Raw genomic sequence first — 22,399 nt, forward strand, 5'->3', positions numbered from 1 at the left:
CATCCATCCATCCATCCATGCATGCATGCGCGCATCCAGCCAGCCAGCCAGCCAGTCAGCCAGCCACCCATCATCACATCTACCCATCAACCCACCCCTCCAGTCATCCACTTATCCATCCATTTATTCATCTACTTATCTACTCATTTATTCATCATCTATACATTTATCTATCCACCCATCTGTCCATTTACTAATTTACCATCCATTAATTTATTCATTCATTTATTCATCTATCAATCCACACATGAATCCATCAATCCACCCAACCATATATTCATCCATTTATCCCTTCACCAATCAAAAAATTGATGACACACCAGGTCTTATGCTGGACTTACCTATTGGCATCTCATCCATGGATGTCCTAGCACTGAGACTGGCCCCATGGGACACCAACAGCTCTGCCATCTGCATCTGAAATGTAGGAAGAAGCCCATGTTTCCCCTGCCCAGGGCTCAGAAAGTCTAGGAAGTGGAGAAAGTGGCCAAGGCTTCTTACGAAGTGACCCAAAGAATTGTGGGGCAAAGCTCACTCCCAGGGAAGGCCCTGCACCCTGGAGCTAAGGTGGGAATCCTGGCAGATGGAATGCCCACAGGGCTTTGCAGTTCCTCCAAGAACGCTTAGGCCAAGTGGCAGATAAAGGAGTCAGCTGTGACTCTAGTGCTGTCAGGTGTCAAAGGAGGACTTGGGTAGGCTGTAATCAGAGTTTTGTATCTGGGAAAGAAATCAAGAAACCACTCAATGCAGAAACATTGGGAGTTTCTAGTTTTGCAAGCTTGATTATGATCCTGTTAGGACATAACTTGTCAAGCGTTTTCGCAAACTCTTTAGGCCTTTTTATATCCCACATCCTAACTACAGTCAACACCTTAAGTGGGTCTTGTGCTTTTTTTTTGAACCAACTGGCAGCCCAAAGGACTTGGTGACAGCAAGTTGACCCCGTAATGGCCAGCCCCACAGCCCTGTGGGTGGGCACTACCTGTCCCCAGAAGGCAGCTGCATGCAGGGGTTCCCAACCATCCCAGTCCTTCACATCCACGCGCACTCCGTGGTCCAGGAGGAGCTCGGCTGCCCGCAGGTATCCATTGGCTCCAGCTATGTGCAGCTGGAGGAAAGAGAAGAGGTGAGCATTCTCTAGCGGGGGCTGGCCCCACTTTTGAAGGTCAGGTATCCCTCTCCCCCACCCAAGTCCCAGAGCATTCTTGGGGCCAGCAGAACAGAACAGTATGAGGTGGAAATACCAGCTACATTCCAGAGGCTCTTTAAGCCTGAAATATGGACCTAGGAGGGAAACAAAAAGGTGAGCTCTTCTCTCCTGTGGTTGGTCTTGGAGCCCATGTGGTTAAGGCAACAGCATTTACTGAACCCCTACTATGTGCTGAGACCTGCAGGAAGGTGTCTCAGAGGTCCAATATAGTGGTTTTAAAATATGTCTACAAATTATTTGATACTCCTCCCTTTAAAAGAAGGAGCCTAATTATTCTCCCCTTGAATGTGGCCCAGATCGAGGGACTCACTTCTAACAAACAAGATATTGTGGAAGTGGTGGTGTATGATTTGAGGCTAGGTCATAAAAGGCATTGCTGCTCCTGCCTTATACTCTCTTGGATCACTCATTCTAGGGGAAGACAGTCACCATGTGGTGAGGACACTCAAGTAACTTAAGGAAAGGTCCTAAGGAGGCAAGAAACTGAGGCCTCCTGCCAAATGCCATGCTAACTTGCCAGCCACGTAAGTGAGCCATCTTGGAAATAGTTCCTCTTAGCCCTAGTCAAACCTTCAGATGACTACATCCTTGGCCAATATCATGACTGCAGCCTCATGAGAGACTCCAAGCCAGAACTATCCAGCTAATCTGTTCCCAATTCTGCGACCCACAGAATTATATGGTAATTAATTGTTTATTGTTGTTTTAAGATGTGGAGTCTAGTTTGTTATGCAGCAATAGATAACTAATACACTCAATAAGGGAAAGGCCCACGTTGAGGTCCCCACTCTTCTATCTGGCACCATTCAAGGCTTCCAGTAATGGCCGTCACCTCAGCTGTCCTACTTGTTCAATGGAGATGATAAAAGCATCTATAATGAGTTGGAATTGACTCGATGGCACAAGACAACAACAACAACATCTCCCAGAAAATACACAAAGTTCTTAGCACATGGTGAGCACTCAGTAAGGGATGCACCTTCTTACAGAGGGCCCTACATGATGACAAGGTGTACCAGGGGAATGAATGAAGGAGGGAGAAGGAGGTGAGGCAAAGAGAAACCAACTGCCCAAGCAAGTAGGAGATAGAGGGGAGAGCCCAGGGAGGCCAGCGGATCTACTGGCTGGGAGGTGAAGAAACCAGAGGACCCAAGGGGGGCTGAGGCCTGGGGCAGCAGAGCCAGTGGGACAGAGAAGGCATGGCCTCAGGAAGTGACACTTCAGAGCATGGCCTGATGGTCACATGCTATGCTAGGTTATGGCTGCTAGGCTGTGAGGCTCTGGCAAAGAGGTTTTCCCTTCTTTTCTCTCGCTCTCTGTCTTTTTTTTTTCTCTCAGACTAAATCCAGAGTGTGATTTGGTACAGGCACACATAACTAATATAATTATCTGATTCATAAATGTCTGATGTTTGCCAGTTTTGGAGAATGACACCTGGTCAGCCGGCAAGACATTAAACTGTTGGGGCCTCAGTACTTAAGCTGGGAATAAAAAGAGATGACTGAGATATTGATAATAATAATGATGACAATTGCTAACATCTATTGAAAGTTTATGGACTCTGGGCTAAGCACCTACATGCAGAATCTCATTTAATCCTCACAAAACCCTGAGAGGAAGGGATTATTATCTTCACCTTCCTGGGAAGACCTGAGACCTGGCACGTGTCCAGCCTGTGTGGGTGGGGCCGCCTGAGGCCAGCCTCAGCCCAGGACATCAAGGCCCTGTGTCTAGAGGGCCCAGCCACAGACCCAGTGGGGTTCCAGCCAGGGTGGGTGATGTCCTGGTATAGCCTGGCCTGAACTTCAGACCACAGCATTCAGTCTCACCATCTGTCCCCAGTCTTGAGTGCTGGGCTGAGCAGGTGATCTGAGCCGGGACCCAGTTAACAGAAATGTGCATGAGGCAGAGGGTGGGGCTCAGGATGGGAGAAGCCCAGTTATCACACCTGGGCCACCAGGTCAGCCCTAAGGGACAGTGAGGGGAACTTGGTGGGCCCTTCCTGGTGAGCTCAACCCTGAGCCCTGAGTTCCTATGACCAGGATGGAGCCCAAGCCTGGTGCAGCATTCAGCCATCAGGGGGCTACTTCCCCTGCCACACTCTTGTTCTGGTTTAGAAGCTGCAGTGCTGACCCTCTCCAATACTGGGTTGCATTGTGCTATGAGAACTAATGAGGAGAGGTCAGAGAGGGTTTCCCTGGGTCACTGACATGAGCTGAAAGAGTGAGATGGAGTTAACCAGGCAGCTTTGACATTGAAGAAGGCTCTATTACTCTAGTAAAGCATGTAGTATAGAGAGAAAGAGAGAGAAAGAAAAAAAAAAAAAGAAATTTAACCAGATGCCATCAAGTTGAATTCAACTCATTGTGACCCATGTGTTTCAGAGTAGAACTATGCTTCACGGGGTTTTCAAGGTTATGACCTTTTGGAAGCAGATCACCAGGCCTGTCTTCCAAGGAGCCTCTGGGTGGGTTCAAACCAACAACTTTTCAGTTAGGTGAGAGCTTAACTGCCTCCCAGGGACTCCTTATGGCACAGAGGAGGTTTGTTGACAGGAAGGGAGAGTGGAAGGAAGAAAGGAAGGAAGGAGGGAGAAAGAGGGGGAGGAAAGGAAGGGAGGAAGGAAGGGCCAGCTGATGAATGGATAGACCCATGGATGGATGGACGGATGGATCGATGAACCAGTGGATGAATGAACTGATGGACAGACTGATGGATGGATGGATGGATGGATGAATGGATAAACAGATGGATGGATGACTGGGGGTGTCTGGACTCTGAAGTCAGGCAACCCAGAGGAGAGGCTGTTGCAGAAATAGAGAGGCAAGGCAGTTATGGCATGAGAAGAAAGGAGACACTGAAGCAGGGGAATGGATAGTGCAGAGCAAAGTGGCATGGGTGAGTAGCTGAATGGTAGTGCTGATCCTTGATGGGGGGATGACTGGAGGAGGGGGGAAGTAATGAACTCAGAACTGGACACCTGGAAGCTGAGGAGAAGGAGAAATTTGGAGAAGGAACAGGTGGATAGAAGAGTCAAGCCTCCCACCCAGGGTTCCTGAGACTCCAGCCCCAGCTAAGAGTAGCCAGGTTCTCAAAGAGACTGATCCCTGCTCTGCTAACCCTCCATATTCCAGGGGCCACCCCAGCCCCAAAGGGGATCTGGAGGAGATCCTAGGCCACAGACAGGCCCCAACTGTATAGGTCTGGTCCCCACTCAGTGCTGGCCCACCTCAGCCCCGGCTGGCCTTGGTTCTGGTACTGGCGCCCCCAGTCCAAACCAGCCTGGCCCATCTCCTCACCAGTGTGGCACCCTGGGCATCTATCCAGTCAAGGTCCTGGCCAGCTGCAATCATACAATGGATGTCCCCAATCATCTGCTGCTCGGGTGCTGCCCGCATCTCATTGATTTTCTCTTGGGTGATGCCTGCAATGGAGAAAGGGGGTTTTATTCAGCATCCCCAGGCCTAGGGGGGAGGGCAGGGCAGGGCAGATGAGGGGGCATGACTCCTGTTCCCCAGGGTGTGCCAGTCAAAGGGGCAGAAAGACATACCCATAGGTCACTGTGTTCCCCAGGCCCAATGAACACAAATGCCACGTGCTGGCCCACAGAATGAGGGCCATTCTGCCTGTCACCCAGTAGGCACTACCTTCATATTGGTTACTTCGGGCATGCTGTTCTACCTGGAAATCGCTGCCACCCACCTACCCACCTCCAGCTGCTCAAATGGCCAGCTCTGTCTCATCCTCTAGGTTCCAGCTGGGATCACCTCCCAGAGGGCCTCCCCTGACCAGCCTATCTCACCAGGCCCTCTTAGTTCCCTTCATGCTTTGCTAACTTTAATATTTCCTGTTGACTTATTTTTTGCCTGACTCCCCACTAGAGTATAAACTCCATGAGGCTTGAAAACGGTGTGTTCACAGCACCAGGAACAATGTTCGATACATTTTTGTTGCAAGAGTGACCGAATTAATGAATATATTACGTTTGAATGAAGAGTTAAGTAAATTGAGGTAGTGGGACCCAGAAAGACATTTCATAGCCCTGAATGTCTGGCTAATAAGTTTAAGTGTTACTGGCAGCTACTGATGGTATTTAAGGAGAGGGGTTATATGCTCTAAAAAGGAGTCTATTAGATCAAGGGTTCTTGGATAGAATTCAGAAGAGGTCTATAAACTTGAACGGAGAAAAAAAAATCACATTTATTTTCACTAACCTTTAAATGAAATTTACCATTCCCTTCCATTATGAATGTAGGCAAAACCCACATTAGCAGTGCTTGATTCTGTCACCAACAGAAACCACAGATATTTATGTATCATGTGATCTTATTATTTAATGAACTAATAAAGTTCTACAGCATACATTTTAAAAATTATTTTGGCAGTTATATTTTAATATAATTGGCTTCCTTTATAATTCTATGATTTTATAACTGCATTTAAAAACATCATTCTGAGAAGCGGTCCATAGATTCGCCAGTCTGGCACAAAAATTGTTAAGAAGCTCTGTAGGAGAGGGAAAGGAAACGCCTGGGTGGCAGGAACAGGGAGACGACCTCGATGGTGACTGCAGGGATCTAGGGAGAAGCACCAAGGGCAGGGTCGGCCAGTACCTTAGGGATGCAGCCCGGGGACGAATTTGAGCCATATCTCTGAGAAGGCCTCCAGAAGCGAGTATGGGGTGGATGGGGGACAGGCAGGCCTCTCCGATTACCACGTTTGTTTCCTCTCTGAATCTCATTTGGGAGCCGTGAACAGCCCACATCTTGTTTATCTGGGCCCTGGCAGCCAGTGTGGTGCCTGGCACAGAGCAGGCACTGCAAATGTTCTTGATTTTTTATTATTTTCCTAAATGAGAATATATCTTTATTGTGAATGTTTACTGAATTGGATTGTTACAGCTGATGAAGAGGAGACAAGGCCAGCTGAGGCCGCCTGTGTGTGTGGGTGACAGGGATGAGAACAATACCTCCTTCTGCACAGCACAGGTTTGCCAGTCCTCATCTCGGTAATCACGCAGATAACATTAGTAATGAGAACCTATCCTGTTTATTGAGGGCTTAGCATGGGGCAGGCAGGCACCAGCAGGTAGCCAGCTAGTTTGTTCACTAGCATTCATGTAAGCGACGCTCACTGCAGCACTGCATGCCCCTCTACAGCATGCTGGCCCACCCTTACCCTGGTAGGCCATGCAGGTCTCGATGACATCCAGGGTGGGCTCATCCTCGCAGAGGTCATACGGCATGTTCCCGTCAGAGTTGACGGCGAGCAAGTCGGCCCCACTGCAGAGAAAGGGACAAGGTGAAGGCCAGTAGGTGTGGCTAGGGTTGGTCTGGGCTGCCTCTGCCCTCTGGCCTCTTACCCCTGAACTCAACATGCACACCAGCACCCACAACCCCAGCAAGGTGATGTTGGGCTCTGCCCACCATACAGCCAGAGTGAGCACAGCAGCCTCAGCATCCAGGGGTGGGGGGCAGTCCAAGGTCCCGGGAGAGCTACCCTTGCAGACCTCCCCCAGCTTCCTGCTCTGTTGAATCAGCAGATAGGCCCTTGAGGACAGATGTCAACGTCCTCCCTGGTGACAATAATAAAAATATTAACAGTAGCACCGTTCATCAGGCACCTGCTTAGAGCCAGCCATGGTTTAATTCCTTTACCCACATCATCTTATTTAATCCTCATAACAGTCCTCTGGGGTTGGTTCTATTAGCCTCATCTCACTCGAGGGAAAACAGAGGCTCAGAGAGGTTTGGTAACTTGGCCAGGGTCACACAGCTAGGATGTGGTAGGTCAAAACTCAAACTAGTCTCTCACGTCCCAGCTCTTTTCACTTCTCCATGTTCTATGTCAATCTTTGCCTACATGCAAAAACATCCTTGACCTCCTCAACCAAGTCCCTACCCAAAAGGCTAGCCAGGGCAGGGGCAGGACACAGCCTTGGGGCTCCCTGGTAGAATGTGCCCTTTGGGCCAGTGGTTCACAAGCATGGTTCCCTCCTCATGGTCCCTGCACCAGAATTACCTGGGGATCACTGAAATAGACTGTAACTTTTTGGACTCACTCCAAACCTCCTGAAACAGTCTCTGGGGGTGGGACTTGGGACTATGTGTTTTAAACCCATGCCCCAGGTGATTCTGGTACAGATCAGTGTGGGGGACCCACTGTGCCAGGTTGGCCCCAACCCCTTTGTTCTCTGGACACCATCATTGATCTGGCTGTGGCCACTTGATGCTCCCGGCCAACTTAGTTGTGCTCAGGCTGTCATCAGAGGTGTAGGTATGGGCCATCATCCAGACTTTTGGCCACTGTGACCTCCCTGAGCTCCTTTGTGACCTTGGGCAAGCTAACCAACCTCTCTGAGCTGGGGCAGCAGTACTGCCATCTCCATCTCCCCTGGAAGCCACCCGAAGGGCTCCTGCTGCTCCACTGAAACCCTTGCAAAAGCTCACCTCCTCTTGGCCACTCTGACTCTCTGCACTCAGACCCTCCCCTCGGCCTCCAGGAACCCTGGCCCACTGGTCCTCCTCTGCAAGGGTTCTGGTTCTGACATCACCTCATCTCCTGCCTGTCTCCCCAGGGGACCAGGACTTCTGCATCTCTGTGTGCCCTGTGCTCGAGCACAGGGTCTGGTCAGCACACGGAACCCCAGTTATTAGCTGAAGTCAATAAACATGCTTGAAATTGAATGTTGCCTTTTCTGTGTATTTATAGAATACGAGCAGACTAGAAAGAATTTCAGGGCAGGAAAAGACACTCAGAGTGGCTCAGAGGTAAACAGCTTTATCCCTGGAAAAGATACACTGCATGGTGCCACAAAGCAGGTTCTGGCCCCCTTGAAAAGCATGTGGACAGGATTTGGGGGGCAGGGCCAAGGACGTATGCTTGCTGGTTTTTTGTTTCTGTTTTTTGATAGTGAAAGAAATAAAAATGACAGTAACATAAAGAAAGTAGAGGAGACAGAGAAAAAGAGACAATAAAAGAGAATGAAGAGGGAGAAAGAATAAAGAGAGACACAGACAACGAGTGGAAAAGACAGAGAAGGACAGAGGGTCAAGGAGAGACAGAGATCAAGACAAAGAGCTAGAGAAAGACAAACGGAGGTGGAGGAAAAAAGGGGGAATTGGAGGAGAAGGAGGAGGAGAAGGTACAAACAGAGAGAGAATGAGACAGAGCTGAAGAGAAGATGTGGAGAGAACAAGAACAAGAGACAGGCACAAAGAAAGAGAAAGAGGGTGTCATGGATTGAATTGTGTCCCCCCAAAATATCTGTCAGCTTGGCGAGGTCATGATTCCCAGGATTGTATGATTGTCTATCATTTTATCATCTGATGTGATTTCCGTACGTGTTGGAAATCCTATCACTATGATGAAATAAGATGGATTAGCGGCAGTTATATTGAGGAGGTCTACAAGATTAGGTAGTGTCTTAAGCCAGTCTCTTTTGAGATATAAAAGACAGAAGCGAGTAGAGAGATATGGGGACCTCATACCACCAAGAAAGAAGCACTGGGAGCAGAGCACATCCTTTGGACCCAGGTTTCCTGCAAGGAGAAGCTCCTAGTCCAGGGGAAGATTGATGAGAAGGACCTTCCTCCAGAGCCGACAGAGAGAGAAAGCCTTTCCCTGGAGCTGATGCCCTAAATTTGGACTTCTAGCCTTCTAGACTGTGAGAAAATAAATTTCTCTTTGTTAAAGCCATCCACTTGTATTTCTGTTATAGCAGCACTAGGTGACTAAGACAGAGGGACAAAGAGAGAAAGACAGACAGGCTGACAGCAGGCAGAGGGGTAGAGGGAGAAGAGAGAGCCCTGCCACTCGGGTGGAGGGAGGCTGTTCCTGGGACCTGAGTGGGGAAAGAGGGGCACGTACTACTGAACGAGGATCTTCACCAGGTTGATGTGGCCGCAGGTGGCCGCGGCATGCAGGGGTGTCCACAGCTCATTGTCCTTGGCATTCACATTTGCACCATGGGAAAGGAGCAGCTTAACGATTTCCTCAAAGTTGTCGATGCAGCACTGTGAGGGGGACACAGGCAGAGTCAGCTCAGGGCAGGGTCCCGGGGCCCTGGAGGGGACACGTCATGTTCTCTGGGAGAGGCCCTGAGGAGCTAGACTGCCTGAGTTTGCATCCATCTCCACCACTTACATGCTGTGTGACCTGGGGCAAGTCACTTAACCTCTCTGAGCCTTTGTTGTCTCATGAGTAAAAGTGAAGTAAATAATATATAACATAAAAATACAAAGGTAAACAACACTCTGCCAGCTATAAAGCAAGTGTTGGTTGGATAGGGCAAAATTTTGAATGAGGTTTTAAAACTTTTTTTTTTAATTCCAGAAGCATTTCTTCAAACAAACCTGTATGAAGAATTAACATATATAACCAATAAATTCAAGCAGGACTGCCTGGGTTGAAGCAGATGTATATGGGGTGGTAGTGGGTCCCCCTTTCCAGAATCAGCCTCCAAGGTATGGCCCCAGATCACAATTTGAGCTCAGTTCTTGGGGAAGCCCCAAGCAATCAACATTCCCCCACGCAACACACACACACACACACACACACACACACACAACACACACACAGAGCCCAGCTCCACATGAGGGCTCCAGGGGGCACCTGATACAGTCCCTATGAGGAGATGGGCTTGTTTGTGTTCCTGCCATGTGGAGTACTGACCACGTGCGGAGTACTGACCACGTGCGGAGTACTGACCACGTGCGGAGTACTGACCACGTGCGGAGTACTGACCACGAGTGGGTCAGCCCTGGTGAGGGGGGAGGGTCAGGAGCCTGTAGCCCCACTCAGAGAGAACACAGGGCTCTGAGAGGCAATAGAGCCCCCCAAACTCCAGGGACTCGAAGTGAAAGATCCCAGGGGACAGAGGGGCCTCAAGCTATGAGGAGAGTGAGACAAGGACAGAAGAGGAAGAAGGAGGGGAGCCCCCGTACAGACAGCAGGATAGAGGTGCTTCCCTACAGGTGCCCTTGGGAGAAGTAGATGGGGCACAGCTGGGACCCTGAGCTCCACTGCTCATCCAAGGGCTGGGGGGTTGTACACAGGACAGGGACACAATCAGACTTGCTTCTTTTTAAAAATCCCTCCTCTGGTTGCATGTGGAGAACAGGTTGTACGCGTATGGGTATGCGTGTGTGTGTGTGTGTGTGTGTGTGTGTGTGTGAGTGTACTTTTTCTGAAGGAAGCAATGAGGGCCTATGCTGAAATAACTCAGTGAAGAGATAATGGTGGCCTGGCCTACAGAAGTGAGCATAGCGACAGAAGTGACTGGATGCAGCAGAAGGAGTTGGAGAGACCTATGTGAGTCCGCCGCCCAAGGTGGCTGTGGGATGGGGCGGCAACCCAAGCCACATCGATGCCCACCCCTACCCCCAACGCAGCCAGGGCTTGGCGCCAGAAGGGCATGAAGGAAGGGAGCAGCTGTTGGCACAGATGGTGCCAGAGATCCAGGTTCTCTTTCTGTGCCAGCCGGTCTGGGCTGGCTAGGTCTAAGGCCATCTCTTTGGCAGGCATCGGAAGACGTGTCCGAAAAGGTGACCCTGTGAGGACCCGTGAGGCCCTGCGGCTGCTGCCTCGGGTGGTCCGGAGGCCCATGTAGTGGCATGGCACAGCCGGCAGGGGGCGCCAAAGGCGCAGGAGTGAGGCAGCGGTGAAACGCGGAGGGTCCCGAGGCAGTCACTGGAAGATCGGTCTGTGGAGCCCCTGCCCACAACAGGAGGGGCGGCCGAGCTCCCGCGGTCGGAGGACAGGCGGGGTGGAGAGCGAACCCTTAGGGGCTGCAGAAAACAAGGGGACGGGGAGGGCTTGAGGTTAAGCAAAGTGCTGGAGTGGGGGCTGAGTGCAGGGATGCGCACGCAGCGGGAAGGGGAGCGGGGGCGGGCAGGCCTCCACCCATGCATTCCCCAAGGTGGGAAATGGCACCTAGCAGTTGGGGATGACTCTTCCTGCTCCCCTCACTTCCCACCTCCCATCCTCCCCCAGGGGAGTAGCTTAGATTCCATCTCTTAAATCATCCCCAATGTCCTCCACAACCCATCCCCACTGCCCTGGTGGAGACTTTGTCACCTACCCCTGCACTGAGCTCCCTGCCACCCCAGGCTCCCCTTCCAAACACCGTCCACCAGAGACAGCGTCCTCATTCGTCTAACCATGCTGCTCTCAGGCTACAAGCCTCTGAAGGCTCCCTGTTGCCAAGAAGAAAATACACACTTCTTGGCCGGGCAGGAGAAGCTCTTCTTAATGTGCCCCATCTCCTCTGTTGCTGGGAAGCAGTAGTAACAGTAACAATGATACCGATAACAACAACCGCAGCAACAGCAGTAATAATAACACGCCACATGATCAATAATAATAGCTAATGCTTTCTGAGCACCTTGCTAAGCTTTGGCCTTACACTGAGGGTCCTATCGCCCCCATTTTATAGATGGGGAAACTGGCTCCAAGAGGCCCATATGTACAAGGTCACATATAATAAGCTCCAGAGATGGATTCAAACTCAGGCAGTCTGACTCCAAAGGCTGCTCTCAATCTTCCCCAGTCCAGCCTCCCATCAGTTCCCCTGGGATCCCTGCACTCTAACTACCTCACTGAACCCTCCAGACTCTGAACTTGAAATGCTGAGCCCTTTTCTCATGCCTCTGTATATGCCATTCTCTCTGTCTTGAATACTCTTCCTCACCCTTTTCTACCTGGCAAACTCCTACTCATCCTTCAAGACCCAGCTCCGATGCCCCTTTCTCTTGGAAGCTTTTCTTAGTGCCCCTTTGAGTCAGGTTCATTGAGCTCCCACAATGCCCTCTGCTTACCTCCATCTGAGGGTTGACCACACTGCATCACCTCTGTTGCTATTCATGGGTCTGTGGCCATACTACACTATGAACTCTGAGAGCTGGGACCCTGCCTAGCTCACTTCTGGGGCCCTGTCCCCAGCAGAAGACCTGGCATGGAACAAGTGTACAGAAAGTATTTGTTGAAGGGATGAGTTGGAGCCCACAGGCCAGAGGGGCAAAGTGGGGAGGATGTGTCCCTGAGACAGCCCCCAAAATGCGGCCAGAGCTGAGTAGGGGATGGAGGGGTCTTTGGCTCACCAGCCATGAGTTCCATACAGCAACACCTCAAGCCTGATGAGCTCCCACCTCCCTGACGCTGACCGTAAGCCCCTAGAGACCCAGAAACCCACAGGAGGAACAGGTCCTGGGGATCTGAGCTGACCAACAAGGGAGAAGTGGGGTGTAACATGGAGACAACAGGAACCCCGAGCTGAAGAGAGGGCACAGCCTAGAGGTCACCGTGGCAGGGACAGCAACTCAAGGGGCGGACCTGGGCTCAGAGCACTGCGAGCCACTATGTCCACTGAGCAGCTAAAACACAGGCTCTGCAATCAGACCATCTTATTTCCAATTCCAGCTCCGCTACTGTCTGACCTTGAGCAAAGAGACTTCAGCTCCTGAAACTGCCCTGTGTGATCTGGGAACTACTATTTATTTAAACTCATTAAAATTAAGTAAAATTAAAAATTCATTTCCTCAGTCACACTAGCCGCATGCCAAGTGATCAATAGCCACTGGTGACTAGTGGCTACTGTACTGGCCAGTACAGATATAGAACATTTCCATCATCACAGAAAGTTCTGTTGGACAGCACTGTCCCTGAGCCTCAGTGTCCTTATCTGTAAAATGGGGATAATAATATTTCAAAGGGTTGTTCTGAGGATCAAATGAAATATATAAGTGAAATGCTCTGCAGAGGAGTGGACACAAGACAAATTTAAAATAATAATAATATTTGTACAGTGCCAAGTGATGCTTGAAGGGTTTTTACATGTCTAAATTCATTTAATCCTCACAACAACCCAGTGTGATAGGTACTTGCTATTCCTCTTTTACAAATGAGGAAACTGAGGCACAGAGAGGTTAAGTAACTTGCCCAAGGTCACACAGCCAGTGAGTGGCACTGCCAGGCCTCAAGACTGACTCTATACCCTAACTACCTCACTCTACAGCCCCCAGTGGGAAGCAGTCCATATAATTTATCACATGTTCATGGCTGGTGGGCACCGCCTGACCTTGGGAATTAACATTTGGGGCTCCATTCCAGGGAAAGCTAAAGCATTGGCCTGGGGGAGTCTCAGGCACCCTGGAGTTCATGGAGCTGGGAGCTGAGGAGAGTTTCCACGGGCAGAGTCCAGTGGGGATACTGAGGCAATACCCTAGCGTGGGTGTCTGAGGCCCTGTGGGACAGGAGAAGCCAAGAGGGCATACAGGGAACCACTGGGCCACGTGGCTGAGGGTGAGGACTTGCCCCTGGGGCTTACGGGTTAGACTCCATCCATGCCTCCCCTCCCCTGTGTGGGGTGGAGGGGCCCCTACCAGCCAGGCTGCACTCAAGTCCATCTGCTCAGAAACTGCCCAAGGCACAGGGAGGCTTGGGTGTACTCATTCATTAATTCAGCATGCACATACTGAGCACCTACTGTATGCCAGCATGGGGAAAGGTGCTGGGATACACCGGTGAGGAAGAAAGACATGGGCTCTGCTGTCGAGTGGCTGAGAGTCTGGGTTGGGGGAGATCAACAGCAGCCCATCACATGAACGGCTAAAATGACAAGTTATAGACGAAGGGCTGCTTGGAAGAAAAGTGGGTGTGTATGAAGCACAGTGCTCAGTCTCTTACTCTGGACTGGGGCTAACAGGTGAACAGGAAACAGCACGGACACAAGGGCTGTGTGAAGTGTGGTCAGGAGGAGCCCAGTGTGTGCAAGGAATTGAAAAGCTGGGTAGCTGGAGCCCGGACAGCCAGGAAGCATGGTACGAGATGAGGCTGGTGGGCTCGGCAGAGGCCAAGCCACAGGGTCCTTATAGGAAGGACCCAATGTAATGGGAAGTTACAGGAGGGCTTTGAGCGACGTGAGCAAATTATTCGTTTGAGCATTCCTGTGGCCACTAGGTGGGGAAAGAAGTGTGGCTGGGCTGGGCTGGATGTTGGGGACTATTAGAGGCTGTTGCCGGGTCCACGTGAGAGATGCCAGCCAGAGCAGCCCTCCCAGGGCACGGAGGGCCAGACCCATAGTGCTGCCCTGGAAAACGATATGTGTTGTGACAGCACATAGTTCACAGCCATATAACCTTGCACAGGTCACATAACCTCCTACCAGTCAGCTTTTGCTGTGGGAGTGGACTGGCTGCCGTGTTGGTGTGAATGAGCTTTGTAAACTGTCAAGCTCCAGACAAACTTGCTTTACGGTTCCAGCCCTTTGCTGGGCAGTGAACAAAGGCTCCCTGTCCTCAGGGCCTGTGTGTGTGTGTGTGTGTGTGTGTGTGTGTGTGCGCGCGCACGCGCGTGCACACATATGCGTGCACAGGGGGTCTGTGGGAGTGTCTGTAACAGACACACACATCTCCATAGCAGACAAGAGCCTCTCAGATGGGGCAGTAGCAGCTTGCCTTCCCTCCCTCCTCCCTGGGGCATCCAGGCAGGAGAATGAAGGGTAAAAGCGTGTCCAGGTGGGGACCCCAGAGAGTCTGACCTTACCTGGTGCAGGGCTGTGAGTCCATCCTCATTGCACAAATCAGGGCTGACCTTATTCTTCAGGAAGTAGCGTACTGCAACAGGAGGGTACAGGAGTAAGCTTCCTGCACACACTGGCTGTGCAGGTTGGTAGGGGGGACCAGGTAAGACCCATTCTCCCCCAGCTCTCAACATGAACTGCCTTGTTTACTCCTTATATCAGCCCTGTGAGGTAAGAATTAACACCCTCCCCCATATGATGGATGAGGAAACTGAGGCACAGAACATAGGTCTTTGGTCCAGGATTTCCAAGAGGTGGGTGGCATGGCCTGTCTTGTTGGGGAATAATAACAACAACAGCTAATGATTACTGAGTGCTTCCTGTGTGCCAGGTACTGAGCTAAGTGATTTATCTTTGCTGTCCGGAGAGGAGAGCCTATTCTAGCTGTTGAAAGCATGCACTCTGGAGTCAGATGGCCTAGGTTCAAATCTGGGCCTCATTCTTATTGACTGTGTGACCTCAGTCAAGACACTTCCCCTCTCTGTGCCTTTGTTTTCTCATCTGTAAAATGGGGATGATGCTAATGTTACCTTGAGGGGTAAGTTGAGGAATAATTGAAGTGAGCCACGTCATGGGCTTAGCACAGTGTCTGGCACACGGTTTGAGTATGATTTCCCACAATGGCAGCTGTTCTTGTTACTTTTATTAACACCTCAGGCCCCTACACCAGGGGATGACCCACCCATGAGTGTCAAATGCTCCTTCTTCAGCCATCCCAAGCCTTGTGGGGGGGTGGGGGAGGTGAGAAGCAGGCAGAGACTTTTTCCACCCCATCCCTAGATCTTTGTCTAGTTGTATGTGGGGGAGGAGGCTTGGGGGGGGGGCAGGGAGCTAGGGGTGAGGACCGGGGTCAAACTGAGCTCCAACCACTGCCTCTAATCTCTCCTGCTTAGGAGGACATCCCCCTTACCCTTGTGACCCTTCCTCCTTCTCTCCCCCTCTGCTCCCCACTTAGGCCCTCGTTCTCATCCTGAACCCAAATGCAAAGAGAAGGAAGGAATGCTAGCCCCCCCAGCCCTGTGGCCCCGTTCCCAGTTTTGTCACCTGGGACCCCTGTCTTGGCCCCTGCACTTTAGTGAGACCCTCTGTGGCCGGCCTCGGCTGCACCTCCCCTCATGAAGCAAGAGGCCCATGGGGCCAACAAAGGGAGTCTACCAGAGCCATGGTTCCCCTTCTAGACCATGCCCCTACCTTCCTGGTCCAAACAGCCCCAGCCTGTGTGCAGGGCCTATGCAGGCCTCTTCCCCATCCAGCTTCCAACAGCAGACCATGCAGTTATGGCACACCCCTGGGCTGGGGAGTGACCACTAGGTGCCTGTTGTTTGTGAGGCCAGTGGACAAAGCTTGGATACACAAGCCAGCTTGTGTGAGGCCCTTGTGGTGTAAGCCAAAGCCAGGGATGGAGCCCCGGGTTCTGCAAATGGGAGGAGCAGACCCCCTGAGCCACCCCTCACCCCACCAAGTCTGGCTCCTCCCAAAACATGAACCAAAGTGCACACCCCTGATGCCCACTATGGACCTCTCTCCACACTACAGTGTGTGATTCAGGCAGTGAGGCAGGCTGAAGTAGTTCCCTGTCGATTTCCCTCTACTGAGGGGGAACAAACTAAGAGTGAGCTGGGAAGGGCAGGGAGAAGGCCATCCACCCAGTCAGCAACCCCAGGGGTGCTGGTGGAAAGGACGCTGGTGAGGGGGGTGGATCCATGAGGTCTCAGGAGCAGTGGGGGTGGGGGTGACCCCTTAGCTCCACCCTCACTAGGCCCAGCTCCCAGCTGGAAGAGAGGTTGAGGCCTCCACTCAGCCTCCCAGCAAGACTGGGGCCTCCAACAGACTTGTCCCAGGTGCACTGCCTCCCTGGGGGTTAGGTGTGGGAGGACTTTGTCTGACACAGGCTCAGAACCTTTGGCGCTGCCCCACCTTAAGCGGCCACTAGCCACATGTGGCTATTTAAATTTCAATTAATACAAACTAAAACTTCAGTTGCTCAGGTGCTGTGGCCACATTTCAAGTACTCAATAGTCACATACGCCTACTTGTGTTGAAAATGAAGAAATAAAACATTTCCACCTTCACAGGAAGTTCTATTGGACAGCGCTGCTTTGGGACAATATAAATGGAAATTAGTCTCATCACAAACTGCTTAAAACCCTTCCTTGGCTCCCCATTGCCCTACGAATAAAGTCCAAACCCCGCACTATGACATTCAAAGTCTTGCATGATGTGATCCCTGCCTGCAGGCCACCATCTTGACAATGCCAAGGGCTGCCATTCACCTGGTGGTCTGTGAAGTGAGCATCCCCAGGAGCTATGCAGTGTGCACCTTGCTCAGCAGCACACAGTGATTCTGCTGCCTACCTCTCCAGCCTCGCTTGCTGAACTCCAACACCTTCCACAATGGTCTCTGTTCAGCTTCCAGAGCCACCAAACATCCTCTGGCCTCTCAGCTTCTTGTTGTTGTTGTTAAGAATATATACAGCTGAACATTCACCAATCCAGCAATTTCTACATTGTTTACATTGATTACATTCTTCAAGTTGTGCAACCATTCTCACCCTCCTTTTCCAAATGGTTCCTTCACCATTAACATAAACCATCGCCCCCTATTAGAATTCCTATCTAATCTTCCGGTTGCTGTTGCCAATTTGATCCCATATAGATAGTTCTTAAAAGAGCGCAACGTTCAAGCAAACATTCGTTACTAAATAAACTATTATTTGAAGAAGACTTCAGGGGATATTTTTGGTTTAAGGTTTAAAGATTATCTCAGGGCAATAGTTTGGGGTTCATCCAGCCTCACTGGCTCCAGAAAGCCTGGACTCCATGAGAATTTGAAATTCTGTGCTACATTTCCCCCCTTTTGATCAGGATTCATCTATAGAATCTTCGATCAAAACGTTCAGTAATGGGAGAGGCACCATCTAGCTCTTCTTGTCTCATGGCAAAGGAGGCAGTTGTTCATGGAGGCAGTTAGCCACACATTCCATTTCCTCCTCCTGTTCCTGACTTGCCTTCTTCCTCTGTTTCTCCAGGTGAATAGAGACAAATTGTTACACCTTGGATGGCTGCTTGCAAACTTTTAAGGCTCCAGGTACTAAACAACAAACTAGGAGGTCAAACAGAAGCACTAAACACGATATTATGGCCTCTCAGCTTTTGTAAAACATGTTCCCACTGCCTGGAAGGTTCAGTCATTTATCCATCCACACATCCATTCATCCATCTTCAACATACACGCATACACACACACACCTGCCTCACTCGTCATCCTTTAGGTCTCAGCTCAAGCATCCTTTCCTCAAGGAAGTCTCCCTGACTCCCCAGAATAGGGCATACCCCCTGATAAGTGCATCTCATTTACAGCCTTATCGCAATTATAATTACATAACTATTTGGATAATTATGGGCTTTGGTTCTGCCTGCCCACTGAACACTAAGCCCCAAGAGGGCAGGACATTGACTTCGTACTTACTGCTCTACACCCAAGGCCTGGCACACAATAGGGCCTCAAGAACTCATCTAAGACCTTGATCTAATCATCGTCATGATGGCGTCATTCTAAGGACCATCAAGGCATCATCAAGACCTCTCTGTCTCTGAACAAAGCAGATCAGCCCTCCAATGAGGACCCCTGGATGCTTAAGTCTACAGCATGCAGGGCTGTGCACAGGTCCCTCTTGCAGGGCCATGAATGATCTGGTCGCTGGTCTCAGCCTCAGGGCCATGCAAGGAGATTACGGCAAACCCACTGATCAAGACCCATCCTTTCTGAGGGCCACTGCAGGTGACCTGGGCCTGGCAGGTGGCCTTCAGGACAGTAGAAGCAGCCACTATGCCCCATCTAGGGTGTGCTTCTGGAAGGTTCTACTCACATGTGGTAAGGATTCAAATGTCATAGGAGTGGGTGGTAGACCAGGCTTCCCGGCCAGGAGACACTCTTTGAGAAAGAGACTAAGCACCAGCTTCCACATACAGTTTGTGTGCAGTAATTATTGGGGTGCTCTCCATGCTGCATGGGAGCCCAGGACATGTAATTACCCCAATGCTGGACAGTTATTTCCAGCCTAAGAGGTGGGACAAATCATTCTCATCTCTAAAAAGCCCTTAATACTTATGAGCCAGAATTTCTACTTCCACAGAAAAGGTCTGCCAACCCCTGGCCTTCAAGGTCCTGCATGGTGTGGTCCCGCCTACAGAACTACCACCTTGCACAATTCCACGGGAAACCATTCTCATCACAGTGTATGTGAATGGCATCCCTCGGAATTGTGCAGCGCACAACCTGCTCAGCCATACCCAGCGGCCCTGTCTGCTTATTTTTTCAGGCTCATGTCTTGCTCTCCAAACACCTTCCACAATAGAGGGAGCTGGCTTGGGGGCTAAGTGGTCAGCCGGGACTCAGGGAGCACAAAGCCAGGAGGGGCACACTCTCCCCTCCAGCCAGGAGCACCCACCACCTCTCCTGTTTGCCCGCACCTTCTCCTTGCCCCCAAAGTGCCAACTCCCAGGCTTGATCATTGGCTTGTCAACGTGATCCATCTATTCTTGCACATTTGTTTAGCTGTGGCCTTAGGCAAATGACTTTGTCTCTGTGTGCTCATCTATAAAGTGGGGTGCTAGAATTGAGTCAGATGATGCCTGAGAGCTACTATTATCTTTTTTTTTTTTAATCACTGAGCTACTGCCTTGTGTCCCATCCTGTGCTGGGTGCTTGGGATATTTTAATGAAGCCACCAACATCTTGCATCTCTCAAGAACTCTCGACTAGGTTATAATAGAAACTGTCTCTCCAGGGAGCTCTGAGCATACCTGGTTCAAAGACCATGATGAGGCCACTGCTGATGTCCCCCTACCCTCCAACACAGGCAAGACCCCATGGAGAAGATAAAAAGTGGCTCTGGCCCTCCTCACTCATGTATCCCAGCTCCTGGCACCAACCCCCGACTCCGCCCACATCTCCCTGGCAATATGGCTGGAATCTGGGCCAAGTCAGGCCATCTGCTCCCTCCATCTCCAGCTGCAGCGAGTGAGGCTGAGCCGGCCCCTCTCAGCAGGAAGCTGGTGGCGGCTGCCTTTGCAGGAGAAAGCACTGCTGACAAGCTTGTGTTTCCTTTGGCAACTGACCCACTCCGTCCCCCAGAGCAGACTGCCTACCCCAAGGTGGCTGGTGACGGGCAACCACAGGTGTAGTTCCTGCTCCTGCTCTGGGGGAATGGGGACAGTAAGATAGGGGGTCTGCTCACTGGAGGTGGACCTTGGACAATCTACATTTTCCCGGGGCTGCCCTGGCGTGAGCTGCGGCCACCTGGTCATATGACTTGCACAGTCATGTTGGTGGGATATCCACCCACCCAGCCCTCCTTCCTCCCCTCGTGCTCCTTCTCCTTCCCAGTGTCCAGCAACGAGGCCTCCACAGTGCTGCAAGATCAAGCCCTTTTCCCTCCCTGCCCCTGCTTTGCACCACATCCTACCACCCTCCCCAGATCACTCATTGCTTCCGCCACACTGGCTTCTTTCATTGTCTGAAACAAAACAAAAACTGAGCTCTCAGTTTTGAGACCTTTACATACACGGTTTCCGGCACCTGAAGTGCTCTTTCTTCCCATTCTTGGGCCAGCAAACTCCTCTCCATCCTTCAGATTCCAGCCGAAATGTCACCTCCTCAGAGAGGCCTTCCCTGATCATTCCAATCTCAATCGAGTCATTCAGATTCTTCTCTCCCACAATGCCCCGCATTTCTGCATTTTTACTTTATAGCAGTACTTACGGCAAAGTATAATTACAGGCTGATTAGTTAGTATATATTGACTGTTTAGGTATTTGTTTAGTTTCCTGGGCTCCATGAGGTCAAGGACTCTGTCCATTTCATTGACTGGTATTCCAGTGCCCAGCATGGAGCCTGGCACACAGCAGGTGCTCAGTAAAGATCTATTGTGTGAATGAACAAGGGAAGGAACGGAGAAAGGGGCGAGTGCTCCAGGGGACCAATGCTGCTTGCTCCTGGGGCCATGAGACTTTTCTCAGTGTTGTGCCACAGACGAGGGTGCCACAAGGAGAGTTACTCAAGGACTGAAAAGCAGTGAGCATGCATTTTGTACAGAGATGCATGAGCAAATGCATGTCCCACTGTCTTTCCTCAGCATCCATCAGTACGCCAGCCCTGGTGGCACAGTGGTTAAGAGCTCAGCTGCTAACCAAAAGGTCGGTAGTTCAAATCCACCAGCTGCTCCTTGGAGACCCTAAGGGGAAGTTCTACTCTGACCTATAGGGTTGCTATGAGTTGGAATCGACTCGACAGCAACGAGTTTGGTTTTGTTATTAATTAACTACCTTCTATTACCGTCCCAATTTACAGATGGGAAAACTGAGTTTCAGGATAGAACATGTGAAAATGATCTGCCCAAGGGCACGCAGCTGGGAATGGTGGAGCTGGGATTTTGATACAGGTCCGGCTTGTCCCAAAGACTGAACATGTTCCTGCTTTGCTAAAATGGTGCCAAACAAGGACCCAGCGAAGGGAACACAGGAATCAGAGAGACGTGCAGGATAGACATGGATGTTAGTGTAAAGAAAGCCTCAGAGCTGGCAAAAAGAAAGGTTAAGACTATTGCCGATAAGGTTCAGCATTGCAAAACTTCACGTGATAACAAAGACCACGGTAGCTAACAGACATTTTAGTGACTTGTTGTAGTTTACCAATGAGGACACCGAGGTACAGAGACAATAACACTGAGCCTGAGGTAACATGGCAAGTAAGTGGCAGCTCTGGGGCTGACTCCGGAGCCTGGGCTCAAACCCTTACTGTTTGTCTTCCTGTTGTATCTCCATTCTAAGCAGAACCCACCCCTGATTCCAAGCACCTTGGTGGCCTGTCCCCAGCTGCAGCATCCCTCATGGAAAAGCCCGCCCACACTGACCCCATCTGCTCCCTCCCTGGACCACGAGTCTGCTCTGCCCAGTGTCTCACAGGGTCCACACCTGCAGCCTGGTCAAGCCAGCTCCTCGGCCCCTCTCCTGCCCTCCCCCGTCCTCAGGATGCTGCCAGGGTTGCAGCGGGTACAGCCCTCTGCTTGGATACCACCTGGAGGGCCAGGGCTCTCAGAAAGCAGCCCCAGGACTCTTCTCCCAAGTCTAAGTTGTCCTGGGTCCTCACTGCACTGTGCTGCTAAAACTGCCCCACTGAGCAGTCACCCTTTCCACCCCCTACTGCTCATCCCTGGAGCAGAAATAGCTGCTTCCAGGGAAGCCCAGCCGCCTAGGGCTGGGGGTGGGGAGCAGTCGAGTCCAATGGTGGCTTCTGCGGTGGCTGGTGCAGCCCACCCCACTGCCAGGCAGTTCACCCCAGGATCCGGGCGATGACTCAGCTGCAGTGGGAGGGGTGGGCCAGGAACATGTGGGGTTCCCTCAAAGTCACATCCCCAGGCCAGGCCTCAGAGGCCAGCCCTTGCTATTTCCCAGGTAGCCTCACCCCAGGGCCCATTTGAAGAGGAGTGTTGGACAATAAAAAGTGTCGACAAGACCAGTACAGCTTGATGGTGCCCGGTTACCACCACTGACTGCTCTGACCAGGATCACAACAGAGGGTTCTGGACAGAGCTGGAGAAGGATGTAGA

The 22,399-nt window shown here is 51.1% G+C and overlaps 1 protein-coding gene across 1 annotated transcript in view; it reads right to left on the bottom strand.

The window, feature by feature from the left end:
• Positions 1-22,399, bottom strand: part of PPP1R16B (protein phosphatase 1 regulatory subunit 16B) — a 106,883-nt gene that overhangs the window by 10,431 nt on the left and 74,053 nt on the right. Inside the window, exons 3-8 of the mRNA XM_004370347.2 lie at positions 14,753-14,823; positions 9,080-9,225; positions 6,389-6,492; positions 4,510-4,634; positions 983-1,108; positions 342-417 (exon numbers count right to left, since the gene is read on the bottom strand). Coding sequence (XP_004370404.1) covers positions 342-417; positions 983-1,108; positions 4,510-4,634; positions 6,389-6,492; positions 9,080-9,225; positions 14,753-14,823 — 648 coding nt within the window. The remainder of the gene's footprint in view (positions 1-341; positions 418-982; positions 1,109-4,509; positions 4,635-6,388; positions 6,493-9,079; positions 9,226-14,752; positions 14,824-22,399) is intronic.

The sequence above is a fragment of the Trichechus manatus genome, unplaced genomic scaffold (genome assembly GCF_000243295.1).
Source record: "Trichechus manatus latirostris isolate Lorelei unplaced genomic scaffold, TriManLat1.0 scaffold00008, whole genome shotgun sequence".
Classification (NCBI taxonomy): domain Eukaryota; kingdom Metazoa; phylum Chordata; class Mammalia; order Sirenia; family Trichechidae; genus Trichechus; species Trichechus manatus.